This window comes from Pogona vitticeps, chromosome 5 (assembly GCF_051106095.1).
Source record: "Pogona vitticeps strain Pit_001003342236 chromosome 5, PviZW2.1, whole genome shotgun sequence".
NCBI classification, from domain to species: Eukaryota; Metazoa; Chordata; class Lepidosauria; order Squamata; family Agamidae; genus Pogona; species Pogona vitticeps.
This window is the reverse complement of record NC_135787.1, coordinates 92,009,021-92,024,223: the sequence shown is the minus strand read 5'-3', so window position 1 is coordinate 92,024,223 and position 15,203 is coordinate 92,009,021. Positions and strand designations below refer to the sequence as shown.

At 43.6% G+C, this 15,203-nt stretch overlaps 1 protein-coding gene across 1 annotated transcript in view; it reads left to right on the top strand.

Annotated features, from left to right (window-relative positions):
• The first annotated feature begins 564 nt into the window (after positions 1 to 564).
• The window catches only part of BOD1L1 (biorientation of chromosomes in cell division 1 like 1), a 78,240-nt gene continuing 63,601 nt past the window's right edge, over positions 565 to 15,203 (top strand). Inside the window, exons 1-2 of the mRNA XM_073001043.2 lie at positions 565 to 822; positions 9,952 to 10,076. Of these exons, the coding sequence (XP_072857144.1) occupies positions 565 to 822; positions 9,952 to 10,076 (383 nt within the window). The remainder of the gene's footprint in view (positions 823 to 9,951; positions 10,077 to 15,203) is intronic.

Genomic DNA, 15,203 nt, shown 5'->3' with positions numbered 1-15,203 from the left:
ACGCATGTTTGCAGAATTGCTGAATTAGGAAGTTAATTTTGCATGTATCATATAAAATGCATTTAAAGCGAGAACTGGGAATAAGAGCGCCACCGAGTTCCAAATATATTCGTTATTTATCCTTTTAACAAGCAGTGTTAATATTCGACACTAAAGGGGAATAAAACTCCCAAGTTAAACCAAGAGCAGTAACCCTGATATAAACGTACAGCAACGCCCTTGAACTCACTATAGCTTTTCATTCGACCTCCTCCGGCCTTAAAAGGCATTCGCTGAAAACAAGCAATTACTGTCATTTCAAGCAACACGTCTGGCGAAAGGAAAGCAAAACACTCCACCCCGATGTGTTTCCTCTGACGTACGCTTCCGTAGTGCGCCAGGCGGAAAAGGTCTAAACGGGCCTGAGAACGCCCCTCTTTCCTGACATTTCGTTGTTATTCGTTTCCGCCACAATCTCTTCCGCTTCCGGATTGTGTCTCGGAAGGAGAAGGCGGAGCCTTGTTCCTCGCCGCTTATGCTGCTCGGTAACCGGCCACGGTGGGAGTTGACGCCGCCGCCATCATCATGTCTTGTAATGGTAGTGCCGCCGCCACCCCAGCGGCCGCTTCAGCCGCAGTTTCGCCGCTGACTCAGCCTCCCCCTCCCCCTCCCCCCCCGCCTCCCCCTCCCCCACAGCCCCCGCCGCCGCTTCCCGGGACTTCTGGCGCCGCCGCCGCCACTGCCGCGGAACCCGAACTAGTGTCGCTCATCCTCAACCGCCTCAAGAGCCAAGGACTCTTCGACCAGTTCCGCCGCGACTGCCTGGCCGATGTGGACACAAAGGTGCGACAGTGGGGGAGGGTCCTTGGGCGGTGTGGGAGTAAAGTTAGCCCAGGGGCCCGAATGGGAGATGCCCCGGCGGATCACAGCAGTCTTTGCTGCTCGTGCCTATCTCTGAGAGCTCATAAGGTGCGGGTGATCGTTTGTCGAAAAGGTTTATAAGCTCTCTGAAGTCCACACCGTGAAACTTCGGGAGTGGGGTGGAGATTCGGGCTTCGAATTCCGGTCTAGTGGCAAAGGTCCTTGGTGGAAAGCAGTACTAATAGCACCGCAACTTGCATGCCAGGGGCAGACCGTTCGGTCTCGATCTGATCAGATCTGTTCTGAGCCTACTCTTTGGCAGGCTGGAGAAGAAACAAAAACTTTAAAAATGTGAATAGTACCTTTGGCTCTAAGTTGAACAGATAGGTTTTCCAACCTTGTCTAAATTTGTCCAACTTTGGTTCCATATGAATGTTGCAGAGAGAGAATTTTACAGCTTTAAATTCAAGTGGAAAAATGCCTGAATTCTGGAATTTGCCACCTTTGTCAAAGGGACCAACAAAAGTCTGGAATCTGCAGGCCAAGTCCTCTTAAGAGGAATATGCTGTGACACCATCTCTGCTAAATAATTTGGACAGGAAGAACATAGGGCTTTAAATATGTCCAATATTAAATATGGCAAGGCCTTTAAAATATGTCCCTAAAATATGGCCTTGACCTGACAGGCATCTTATGCAATGTCCTACAATGATGGGAAATATAGGAGTAATGTGGTAAGTACCCTATACTAGAGTAAGAGGAAGAAGAAAGAAATGAAGAAAAAAGAAGACCCATTTCTTATAGAAATCCAGGCGTGAAACCACCAGGTCATCGACAAGGAGCTTTGTAGTCCCACGATTCAGGAAGTGACAGATCCAGTAGATATTAGCAAGGTGGAAATTGCATACCTTGGCTGTCACATTCACAAATGAATAGAGTGACAGCCGGTCATCAACTAGAACTCCCAAGATCTGTGGGCTCCGAGACAAAAGTCACCCAACAATCTTGGAAGGAGAGAAGAGGGACAGTCAAGCAAGACAATCCGGATGGAATACTAAGACTTCAGTCTTATCCATGTTCAGTTTCAAATGGTGAGAGTACATCCATGACAACATGTTTAATAGGGCAGCCCATAAGGAAAGTCCCAACCTCATTGGGATAAGACTGGCACAGTTGGATATCATAAGCATAAATGTGATAATGAAAACCCAAACTAGAAATTAAGGCAACCAAGAGACGTGTATATAGAGAAAAAAGAACAGACCCAATACTGAATCCTGTGGCGCACCAACAGTGAGGGGAAGCCCTAGGAGATTTTACTATTCATAGAAACTGAAAAAGAAATATTGGTTGTTGTGGGTTTTTCGGGCTTCTTGGCCATGTTCTGAAGGTGGTTTTTCCTAATGTTTCACCAGTCTCTGTGGCCGGCATCTTCAGAGGACAGCAAACTAGTTCTACACTTCCAAATCTTAGTCTTCTTCAGAATTCTTGGCTGATGTTTGTATTTGGATTCAGGACTGGCTTTTGAATTCTATGAAAAAAGGAACAGGCAAGCAAAACAGAAGGCTTCAATTAAGGCGGGGGAAAATGGTGGCTTTTAAAGATGCTGTTGAGGTTTTTCGTCGCTTTCCTCCCAAGAAGCAGGCATCTTTTAATTTCGGAGCTGCTGTCACCATCTGCAGTCATCATGGAGCCCAAGAAAGTAAAATCTGTCACTGCCTCCATATGTTCCCCTTCTATTTGCCATAAGATGATGGTACCAGTACCCATGATCTTAGTTTTTTGATGTTGAGCTTCAGACTATTTTTTTGTGTTCTCTTCTTTCACCCTCATTAAGAGGTTCTTTAATTCGTCCTCACTTTCTGCCACCAGAGCGGTATCATCTGCATATCTGAGGTTGTTATTTCTTCTGGCAATCTTAATTCCGCCTTGGGGTTCATCCAGTCCAACCTTTCACATGATGTATTCTGCATATAAGTTAAATAAGCAAGGAGACAATATACAGCCTTGTCGTACACCTTTCCCAATTTTGAATCAATCAGTTGTTCCATATCCAGTTCTGACTATTGCTTCCTGTCCCACATATAGATTTCTCAGATAGATAAGGTGGTGAGGCACTCACATTTCTTTAAGGACTTGCCATAGTTTGCTGTGGTCCACACAGTCAAAGGCTTTTGCATAGTCAATGAAGCAGAAGTAGATGTTTTTCTGGAACTCTCTGGCTTTCTTCATGATCCAGCACAAGTTAGCAATTTGGTCTCTAGTTCCTCTGCCCCTTCAAAATCCAGTTTTTGAAGGAGGAGACAGTTTTTGGTCCACATACTGCTGAAGGCTGTCTTGGAGGATTTTGAGCATAAACTTGCTAGCATTTGAAATGAGTGCAATTCTACGGGAGTTGGCGCATTCTTTGGCACTGCCCTTCTTTGGGATTGGGGATTGGAATGTAGACTGATCTTTTCCAATCCTTTGGCCACTGCTGAGTTTCCCAAACTTACTAGCATATTGAATGTAGCACCTTAACAGTATCATCTTTTAAGATTTTAAATATTTCCACTGGAACGCCATCTCCTCCACTGGCCTTGTTGTTAGCCATGCTTTCTAAGCCCACTTGACTTCACTCTCCAGGATGTCTGGCTCAAGGTCAGCAACTACACTATCTGGGTTGTCTGGGATATCCAAATCTTTCTGGTACAATTCCTCTGTGTATTCTTGCTCCTCTTCTTAATATTTTCTGCTTCTGTGAGGTCCCTACCATTTTTGTCCTTTATCATGTCCATCTTTGCACAAAATGTTCCTTTAATATCTCCAGTTTTCTTGAACAGATCTCAGGTATTTCTCCTTCTGTTATTTTCCTCTATTTCTTTGCACTATTCATTTAAGAAGGCCCTCTTGTCTCTCTTTGCTATTCTTTGGAAGTCTGTGTTCAAATTTCTGTAACTTTCCCTATCTCCCTTGCATTTTGTTTCCCTTCTCTTTTCTGCTATTTGTAAGGCCTCGTTGGACAGCTGCTTTGCTTTCTTGCATTTCTTTTTCTTTGGGATGGTTTTTGTGCTGCCTCCTGTACAGTGTTACAAGCCTCTATCCACAGTTCTTCAGGCACTCTGTCCACCAAATCTAGTTCCTTAAAATCTGTCCTTCACTTCCATTGTGTATTCATAAGGGATTTGGTTTAGATTATACCTGACTAGCCCAGTGGGTTTTCCTACTTTCTTCAGTTTAAGCTTAAATTTTGCTATAAGAAGCTGATGATCAGAGCCACAAATAGCTCCAGGTCTTGTTTTTGCTTACTTTATAGAGCTTCTCTGTCTTTGGCTGCAGATAATATAATCAATCTGATTTTGGTATTGCCCATCTGGTGATGTCCATGTGTAGAATTGCCTCTTGTGGTGTTGCAAAAGTGTGATGACCAGCTTGTTCTCTTGACAGAACTTTATTAGCCTTTGCCCTGCTTCGTTTTGAATTCCAAGGCCAAACTTACCTGTTGTTCCTTTTATTTCTTGACTCCCTACTTTAAGTTTCCAGTCCCATATAATGAGAATAACATCTTTCTTTGGTGTCAGTTCCAGAAGGTATTGTAAGTTTTCATATAATTGGTCAATTTCAGCCTCTTCAGTATTGGTGATTGGTGCATGAACTTGGATTTACTGTGATGTTGAAAGTTCTGTCTTGGATTTGTATTGAAATCTTTCTATCCTTTTTGAGATTGTATCCCATTACAGCTTTTCCCACTCTTTTGTTGACTATAGGGGCTGCTCTATTTCTTCCATGGGATTCTTGCCCACAATAGTAGATATAATAATCATCTGAACTGAATTTGCCCTTTCCTGTCCATTTTGAGGCCCATTAGTGAGAGTCATTAGGCTGGGAGCTACTAGGAATGGGCCTTTTTGATGGTTGTCTCACACTTTTAGAACTCTCTAGACAGGTACATCTGACTATATAGCTGCTAGAGTTTTTTAAAAAATAAAAGCTGTGGATGTATTTATTCTAGTCATATTTGATGCTTTTTTGCTGTTTATGTGTGGTTTAATTGTGATTGTATGTTCATGTTTTTGTGGTCTTGTGACCTTGTGAGGGCAACATACTCTGAAAGGTCGGTTAAAATTATTTCAAATAAATATAGTTCAACATTTATGGGAAGCCTATAATTGTCAATTTGAAATTAAGTGTTGTTATTAATGATACCCAACTATATTCCTTCTTCAGCCTGAAGCAGGTGAAGCATTATAAATTATTGAAAACAGTAGACTGGACAAAGAGAATTGACATTTCATTCTGACAGAAGAGCTGCTGAGGATATTTTTTTTCTACCCTAGAAAATGTTAAACCAACTTCTAAAAGATCAGGTGCACCATCTGAAAGAGCTATTTAATTAAATAAATATTTACGTCTTGAGGCCAAGTAGTCTTTGTAGCATGTTGGACTTGTTATGTTGATATGCTGACTGCAATCTTTCCTGGACTTGAGATAGTATAGCCACAGTAATAATCTATATACATTACATAATGTACATTATGTACATTACATACATTAGGTAATGTATAATGTATAATATACAGTGGTGCCCCACATAGCGATATTAATTCGTTCCGGATTAATCGTCGCTATGAGGAAACATCGCTAAACGGGAACACATGAAACTTCGTTTCATGCGTTCCTATGGGGCCCAAACTCACCGTTCAGTGAAGTTCCTCCATAGCGCCGCCATTTTCGCACCCTCGGGAAGCGAGGGCAGGGCGCGAAAACACTTGTGGCGGCCATTTTGGGCACTCGGCGGCCATTTTGGAACCGCCGATCAGCTATTGAAAAAACATTGCAATGCGAAGATCGGTAAGTGAAACGCTTACCGATCATCGCAATGCAATGTTTTACCCATTTAAACATTGCAATGCGATCGCATTAGCGATCTGAAAAAATAGATCGCTATGCGGATTCGTCGTTAAACGGTGCGCTTGTTATGCGAGGCACGACTGTATAATGTATACTTGTAGGTTACAGTGGCTAAAATCCTGTTCCTTAGCTTAGCAAGTCAGAAGTAGAGTATGACCATTATATTAGTAGAACTTATGGAGGAATTTACTGACCAAATCCTCATTCTAGTTGCAGTTTTCTGTGCTGAGTAATCGGATTTCAACCAGTATTATACTACTCTTTATGTTGGACTGCCTTTGAAAAAGGTTTGGAAACTGTAGCTAGTCTGTAATATTGTGATTAGACTGCTGGGAAAAGAGGTCATACCTTGACTATAGTGAAATAACTCTGTTGCCCCCTAGTAAGTTCCTGAACTCAATTCAGAGTTCTTCTCTTAACCTTTAATATCTTATAAGACTTCAGATTTAACACCAGTTAGGTAGCCTTTCAGATTCAAAGGTTTTCTTTGTTCATAATCAAATTATAAGGTGTTTTCATTGTTTGAAGAAATCTTCTATTTTAAATTTGATTTTTGTTTGTTTTTGCCACTTTATAGCTTTATTTTCCATATTTCATTGTCACATGTATTTGCATATTTTGTTAATTTAGAATGTGGCTTGGGATCCTTTATATAAATTGGCTAGGCAAAACTATCCAGAAGCCAAAAGCAAATCCTTGCCATGAAGAGTTTACTATGTTTGCCTAGTCAAAAAGTTCTTGCTTTTTGAGATAATGATATATCAGAATTTTAACAATATAACTATCAAGCGTTATGTTTGAAATCTTGCCAGGATATCGAGTAGCGACTGATTGAAAGAGGCTATAACAATGTATGTTTTGAGTTAATCTGGGCATTGTAAAACAATTAAGATGCCCACTTCAGAATTGAGGACTGTCATAAGGAATTGAAAAATAATTAAAAAGCAGTTATCTTTTGTTCTTTTTAGAGAAGGCTTTATCCCATTTATATTTTTCTTTTTCATTTTCATTTCCTGGTTTAATTTGAGAGTCTTAAATTCTTTGTGTCCAGTGTTGTGAACATTAAGGACATCTTGCTAGGAAGCTTCAAAAGAGATCCACTGGCTGCTGATCCATTTCTAGGCTGAGTTCAAATTTATTTATTTATTGAATTTATTTCCCGCACCATCTGGCAACCAGGCCGCTCTGGGTGGCTAACAACAATATCAGCAACAGTATTAAAACACGATAAAAAATACAGTGGTGTCTTGACTTACGACCATCCTGACTTAGAACCATTTTGAGTTGAGATGTGTTTTTAGGGGTAAGCCTGTCTCAATAGAATCCATTTTAATTTAGGATTTCTGTGTAGTTTCTGAGATGAGCCACAGCGGCTATCTCTTATCTAGTTACTAAGGAGAAACATTCCTGGTAGCCAAAGCATTTCTGTAGCTCTCGTGGGAATATGGGGCGTGACCTGTCCAGAAGTTTCTTGCTCTTGGGAACTCTGGGAAGAAGAAGCGACGGAGGAGAAGGAAAGTGGAGGGTGTTCCATCATGGATTACAAATAGTTTCCTCTGCCATGGACTGAGGGGAAACACCTGGATTGCATCTACATCAACTTGTGAACCCAGGACACGTGAGATGGACTATGTTACCCTTTATATTAGTTAGCATAGTTTCATTTCTTTATTTTTCTAGCTGGAGTGGGGGAGGAAGTATCTGAGCCTTGTATTAAAATGTACCAACTAAACATTTGGTTTTTTTACTTTAACAACTTTTATTAATAAAACAGTAATGATTGATTTCTATCTAGAAGCATTGTTTCTTGTTCAGACTAGCTGAGGAATATTAATTGGCCTTATATGTTCGCTACCAAAGATCTCTAGAGCCCAGATTAATCTGAGTATATCTCATGGTTATGTCTGTGTTGGCTATTTGGCTTAATAAAGGAGTGTGGCTTTTGGAGAAGAAGGAATAGACAAGACCCGGCTGAGATCCCCTGGGCTCTACTCAGCAGTACTGTGGTTTGTCTGTCTTTCGTATCCATCCCATTCTCCGGAACCCGCCCAAAAGTCTCCTTGGAGATATGGGCGGTGTTCTCGCAACGACCAGCTCCGGCTGCAAAATTTTGCTTCTGCTTCGACTGGAGCTTTGAGTTATGACAGAAAAAAAAGATGGTGAAAAAGGCAGGGAATTCAAATGTACTAACTATTGGTTGGTGAACAGGCTGCTTCTTTGTAGCTCTTTCACCCCAACGGTTAGAGAGTGTGCATCGGAATAGGCTTCCGGCTTCCTGGTGCTGCTTTCTGCTTCTGTGTAAGTACATTTACAGGGTTTTGCAGGGTGGGTTTGGGCTGGGAGGGTTATGTTTCTGTACTGTGATGATTTTTTGGTGTGTGTGTGTGTGTGGTTTTTTTTTTTTGCCCCAGTGCCTTCTGATGAGGCTTGCTGTGTTTTGTTTGTTTGTGATTTTTTTCTGGCCCCAGTGCATTCCGATGGGGCTTGCATTTTTTTTTGGTGGGTTTTTTTCCGGCCCCACTGCATTCCGATGGGGCTTGCATTGTTGGTTTTTTTGGGTTTGGTGATTTTTTTTTTCCGGCCCTGACGCGTTCCAATAGGGCTTGCAGTGTTTTGTTTTGTTTTTGTAATTTTTCCCCCAGCCGGAACAGATTAATCGCGTTCCAATTCATTCCTATGGTAAATGGTGCTGCGACTTACGACCATTTTGAGTTATGACCATCATTCCGGAACAGATTACGGTTGTCAGTCAAGACACCACTGTACATAACCAAATAGGGTAAATTAAAACAGATGGTAATGAAGATGGTAAAAATGGGTGATGGAGAGGATGGTAAAAAGGATGGTAAAAGGGAGGCTGAGATCTTAATGCTCTGGGAAAGCCTGGAGGAAGAGCCAGGTCTTCAATGCTCTTTTGAACCCATCCAGCAAGGGTGCCAGGCGAATCTCATTAGGCAGGTTGTTCCGTAGGTGGGGGGGGGCGACTGCCCTCTGGGCCTCCTTCGGGATCAAGGTCCTCAACTGCCCTGTCTGAAGAATGGGTGTTACGGACAGATCTGGCTGGGAGCAGGCGTTCTGATAGGTACCGAGTTCCTAAACCATTTTAGGGCTTTGAATGTTATCATCATAACCTTGAAGTTGATGCAGAAATGAACCGGTAGCCAATGAATGGCGGCCAAAGTGGGGGAGATGTGGTGGAATTTCCTCACCCCAGTTATTAATCTGGCTGCCGAGTTCTTGACCAGTTGAGGTCTCCGCATCAGCCTCAAGGGTAGCCCCATGTAGAGAGCACTGTAGTAGTCTATTCTTGAGATTACAAGGGCCTGAATCAGCATCGTGAGTGCCCCCACATCTAGATAGGGACACAACTGGGCAATCCTCCGAATATGGAAACGGCCCCCAGGCAGTGTTCAAGGGTTGGAATAGCATCCATTGAGGTAGGAAAAAAGGAGAGGTAGATCTGGGTGTCATCAGCGTACTGATGATACCGGGCCCCACAACTCTGGATGACCTTACCCAGCGGCCTCATATAGATACAGTGGTGCCTCGCATGATGATTGCCTTCGCAAGACGATGTTTTCTATGGACGATTTTCGGAAGACAACGATTTTTCCCCATTGGAACACATTAAATAGATTTCAGTGCATTCCAATGGGGAACCGCGTTTTGCAAGACGATGTTTTCGCAAGACAGCATTTTTCGTGGCACCACTATATTAAAGTGCTGGTTCTAACCTATAAAGCCCTAAACAGCTTGAACTGCACCTCCCTTTATGAGTCTGTTCGAGGAGAGGCCTTTCTGTTGGTCCCAGCACTTTCACAGGTGTGCTTGGTTGGTACAGAAGAGAGAGAAGGAGAGAGAGAGACTGGCTTCTCTTTGCTGCTCCCAAACTTTGGAACTTTCTCCCACAGGAGTCTAGGCTGTCACCCATCTTTACTGTCCTTCTTCAAACAGGTCTTTCTCTTCAAGCAAGCTTTCCCTGGCTGCCTGAGTGAGGTTTTAAATGAATTGTTGTATCTTACTGCTCTGAATGTGTTTTGGTCCTGCTTATGTTTTTTAGTATGTTATTTGTTTGATCTTGTATTTGTATTTGTATATTCACTGTTGTTGTTTTAAATACTCTTAATGCTGTGAGCCACCTTGGGTCCTTTTAAAGTAGAAAAGCAGGGTAAAAACATTTTGAATAGCTAGATAGATAAAATCTCTCACTTTCCCTTTCAGCCTGCATACCAGAACCTAAGGCAGCGGGTGGATAATTTTGTCTCCAACCATCTGGCAACTCATACTTGGAGTCCTCACTTAAATAAGAACCAACTAAGAAATAATATTAGACAACAGGTTCTCACGTAAGTTTCTGTCTTGTAATTCTATTGCTGTCTAAAGAGTGATTGATCTGTAATAGCTGTAATAGGAGAAACTAATAGATTTTAGCAATAGGATAATATACAGGCCACATTGCTAGCTAAAACTACAGAATTAAACTATACAAGATGCCAGCTTTATGGTTAAAAAGTAATGAAACATTGATCTTCCAGATATCTATTTGCAACAGCTGTGTCTGTGCAGTCATCTTGCAAGTAGTTCCTGTGATTATCTTTCACTGACCAGTCATCAAACAAAAGCAAAATGATTTCTGTATGCAGAACTGCAGAAATCTCATGCTAGAATAACGCAACACCCTTTCCTTACTAAGGAAGCTCCCTGTCTGATTGTGAAGCTGATATCTCATATGCAGTGGTGCCCCGCATAGCGACGATAATCTGTGCAGCAAAAATCGCTGCAAAGTGATTTCGTCGCTATGCAAAAAGAAAAAGCCCATAGGAATGCATTAAAACCCATTTAATGCGTTCCTATGGACTTAAAACTCACATTTAAGCGAAAATCCTCCATACAGCTGCCATTTTCGCTGCCTGGTAAGCGAGGAATGGGCGCGAAAACACAGCGGGTGGCCATTTTGTTTACCCGGTGGCCATTTTGGAACCGCCGATCAGCTGTTACAAAAACATCGCTATGCGATAATCAGTAAGCGAAACAACGTACCGATCATCGCAAAGTGATTTTTACCCATTTAAAACATTGCAATGCAGTCGCAAAAGCGATTGCAAAATCTTCGTCACTATGCGGATTTGTCGTTAAACGGGGCACCCGTTAAGTGAGGCACCACTGTAGTTTTAATAGCAATTTGTGATGAGGGTGGGGAGTGCTACAGTTTGAGAGATCTCTGTGTTGACTAGTATTTATCTGGATCAAATAGGTAGTCCACTGTAATAATGTACAATGGTGCCCCGCATAGCGAGCACTCCGTTTAACAACGAATCCGCATAGCGATGTGGATTTTGCGATCGCATTGCGATGTTTTTAATGGGTAAACATTGCATTATGATGATCGGTAAGTGTTTCACTTACCGATTTTTGCACTGCGATGTTTAAAAAACAGCTGATTGGCGGTTCCAAAATGGCTGCCCACAGCGTTTTCATGCCCTTTCCTCGCTTACCGGGCAGCGAATATGGCGGCTGGATGGAGGATTTCCACATAGCGGTGAGTTTTTTCCCCATAGGAACGCATTAAACGGGGTTTATTGCATTCCTGTGGGGCTTTCCGTTCCGTATAGCGACGATTCCGGATAACGACGATTTTCCTGGAACGGATTATCGTCGCTATGCGGGGCACCACTGTAATACATGTGGCTTTTAATGCAGTGAAACGTTTTCACATAGAAAAGCAGACTTAATTAATTTTCTAGAACCTGATCAGTTTCACCTGCCAGCATAACTCAATATCATTAATCTCAGTGGTGAATAATAAAGTTAAGAAGTGAGTATAGACATTTGCTGTTGCATGTTAGGTCCCTCAACTTGTTGTACAATAGTAAATGCACAGGCATTTACTATTGTGTAACAAGTTGAGGGACCTAACATGCAACAGCAAATGTCTATACTCACTTCTTAACTACTTGACTAATGGCAGTTGCCACTAAGATTTATGCAGATTGAGTTACACTGGTGTAAATATGTAACAGGATTCCAGCCAGTATTTAGCAGCTTTCATTTCAGCTCTGAGATTGTATGTGCATATGTTAGCATGTTCAAGTGTAGTAAATTAATATTTCTTTTCACTATAGTTTTAAAAAAATAAACACTGATTATAATTGCTTTTTATTTATTATACAGTGGTGCCCCGCACAGCGAGGTTAATCCGTTCTGGATTAACCTTCGCTGTGGGAAACATCGCTGTGCGGGAGGGAAAAAGCCATAGAAACGCATTGAACTTTGTTCAATGCGTTCCTATGGCTTTCAAACTCACCGTTCAGCGAAGTTCCTCCATAGGCGGCAGCCATTTTCGCGCCCTCCCCTCGCAGAACGAGGGCGCCAAAATGGCTGCCATCAGCTGTTCGGCGGGTAAAAAATGGCCGCCGGAACAGCCGAAAGGGGCCGGGGCGCAGCGTTTTCGCGCCCTTGGTAAGCAAGGGGAGCGCGCGAAAACGCTGCCGGAAGCCCCGAAATGGTTGCGCGCTACCTCCGTTTTTGACTTTGGCGTTCCTGACGTTCCTTTCGTTTATGACTTGGACTTGTAAGCAACAAACTGAGTTTTGAAATTTATGGCCTTCCCGGGGCCTTTCAAGCACTGTACCGCTTGTAACGCAAAGGTTCCCCTTACTGACGGCCATTTTCTCTGTCTCTTCTGCTTTAGTGAAGAGCACCAGCCTGCCTCTTATCTGCATTGCAAAGCTTTTACAAAACCAGCTTTGAAGCAGAGGCAGCAGAGGCTTTGCTCTCATTTGTGGAAGCAGTCTCTTGAACTGGCTCGCAAAATTGAGCCATTGTGTGTTCCCTCATTGGGTACTTCACCAAGTGCAGCTCCTCCTGCTCCCAATGTCCACTGGGTCCTAAAGCCCACTTCTTTGGGCTTGAAATCCACCACTTCGACCTTGACATCAAAGTCTCCTTTGGGCTCGATGTCGAAGAAAAAGAAGAAGGCATCCAAAAAAGCTCAGCCTTCTCTCCCTTTGTCCCCTTCAACGTCGATAGCTTCGGCTCAGTGTGGACCTGCGGCCTCTCCATTGAAGGCTGAAGATATTTTCCCCCTGCATCGAGAGGAAGCTTCCTTGCCTTGCTGCAGTTGGTCCCCGACACCAGTACCTTCACTGATTCTCAAGCCCAAACCTCTGGCTCCATCTAGACCCCTTTGGGCTCAACGACTGATGCTCCCAGTAAAAAGAAACAAAAGACCCATCACTTTGAGCCTGAACCTGACAGGCCTCAAATGGGGGATTATGGACCTTCTTCATGGGATGATCCTTGCCGCTTCCACCAGCCATGTCCCTATGGTTTTAAAGGACTCAATTATACCATGCCTCACAGCCCATACAGGCATTGGTCTCCTTACTTTGATGCTTACCCACCACCTCCACTCTTATCCTCCTCCAGACTATTATTATCACAGGGCTCAGACTTATGAGTTACCACAACTTTGAGACCTGCACCCTCAGCCTCAACAGCATCAACCTCAGTCTCTCTTGGGTCTGACATCATCTGAGCTGATAACTAGATCCCAACAATGTTCAGGAGCACAACCAGCCTTACCGTCTCCTGCTCCTCGTTCAGCTGAAAGGGTTGATGACTTCTTGGAGGACCTCGCACTATTAAGGTCCCCTGAACAGACTTTTGATCCGGACTCGGCTTCCAGTGAAGATGAGGGTGAGATAAGGGAGGACTCGCCTATACTTAATCCTACTCCAACCTCGGAGACTGCCGGTAGTCACCCACCTTCACCTTCTGAGGACTACACGGCATATTCTAAGCTTATCACAAGGATAGCACAGGTGCTAGACATTGCTGTACTGCAGACACCTGTAGAACAACTGGACAAAGTTTATGCAGACATTACAAAAGACCACATCCCGCTGGTCTGGCTTGGATTTATTCCATCGCTTTTCAGCCTTATTAGGGAACCCTGGGATAAACCTTCCACCTTCCACCAAATACCAAGAAGAGTGGAAAACTTATATAAAACTCATGGGGCTGACATGGATTTTCTTGCTAAGCACCCTGCTCCAAATTCTCTTATAGTAGATGCCACTCAAACTCGGCCTTGGGAAAAGTCATCTTTCACCCCTACTCATAAAGAGGGTCATAAGCTGGATATGGTTGGTAGGCGTCTATATTCCCTGAGAACTTTCATTTTGCATGTGGCCAGTTACATGGCGGCAATGGGGGCCTACAATGCTCACCTTTGGAGCTACTTCCCGCATTACAGGCTGCACTGGAGGAACTTTGATAATCCAGCCTTGCTCACCATCTGGAAGCCATCTTATTAGCCCACCAAGAACGCATCGCGACCAGGCATGTGGTTGATGCCACAGCCAAACAACTTACGACTATTATTGCCCTGCGTTGTCCATGCCTGGTCGCGATTGGCTAACATTTCCAAAGATGTCAAGTCTTGAATTGAAGATCTTCCCTTTGACAGGGCTGGCTTATTTGATACCAAGACAGATGAGATCTTGGAAATCTCCTTAAACACTGTAAACCCGCACAGTCCTTCTCGACACAGTCTTGTCTTCACTTTTTTTGGTGCCGGCCTTCCTCCTACAGGCCATATTCTGACCACCAGCACTCGCAAATGCCGGCTTACCAAGGTCAGTCTAGGCAACAACCAAACAAAGGCAGCATCAACAACCACGCCAGAAGAGCAGAAGGCCAAACAGCCTCTTTAATGTCTCTGAGCCACCAGCACCATTGCCTAACCTTGTTAGATTGGCACAATTTTTTGAAGCTTGGAGGTCCATCACCTCTGACTCCTGGGTTCTCACCATAATTGCCACAGGCTATGCGATAGAATTTCACTCTACACCTTGCATGGGCTTTTTCAGGAACAGAACTACTTCTTCTGTTCTTCACCAGGAAGTGGACAAACTACAGTGGTGCCCCGCATAGCGAGGTTAATCCGTTCCGGATTAACCCTCGCTATGCGAAATCGTCGCTAAACGGGTAGGGGAAATGTATTGAAACGCATTAAACTTAGTTTAATGCGTTCCAATACCTTTCTTACTTACCCGTTCAGCGAGGATTCCAATTGCCGGCAGCCATTTTCGTGCCTTCACTAAGCGAGGGCAGGGCGCGAAAACGGCTGCCGGCAGCCATTTCCGGGCTTCTGGTGGCCATTTTGGAACCGCTGTTCGGCGGCTCCAAAATGGCCGCCGCAATACCCGATCTTCGCAATGCGGGTTTTCCCCATTGCGACGATCTGGTATGTTTCCGTATAGCGATCCCGAAAAAGGGATCGCTATACGGAAACATCGCTATACGGTGCACTCGTTAAGCGAGGCACGACTGTACTTTCTAAAGACGCCATCACCTTGACCGAAGAACCAGATGTTGATCACAGCTTTTTCTCACGATATTTTATTGTTCCTAAAATAGATGGAGGGCTTCTTCTTATTCTCGACCTCCATCCCTTGAATTCGTACATT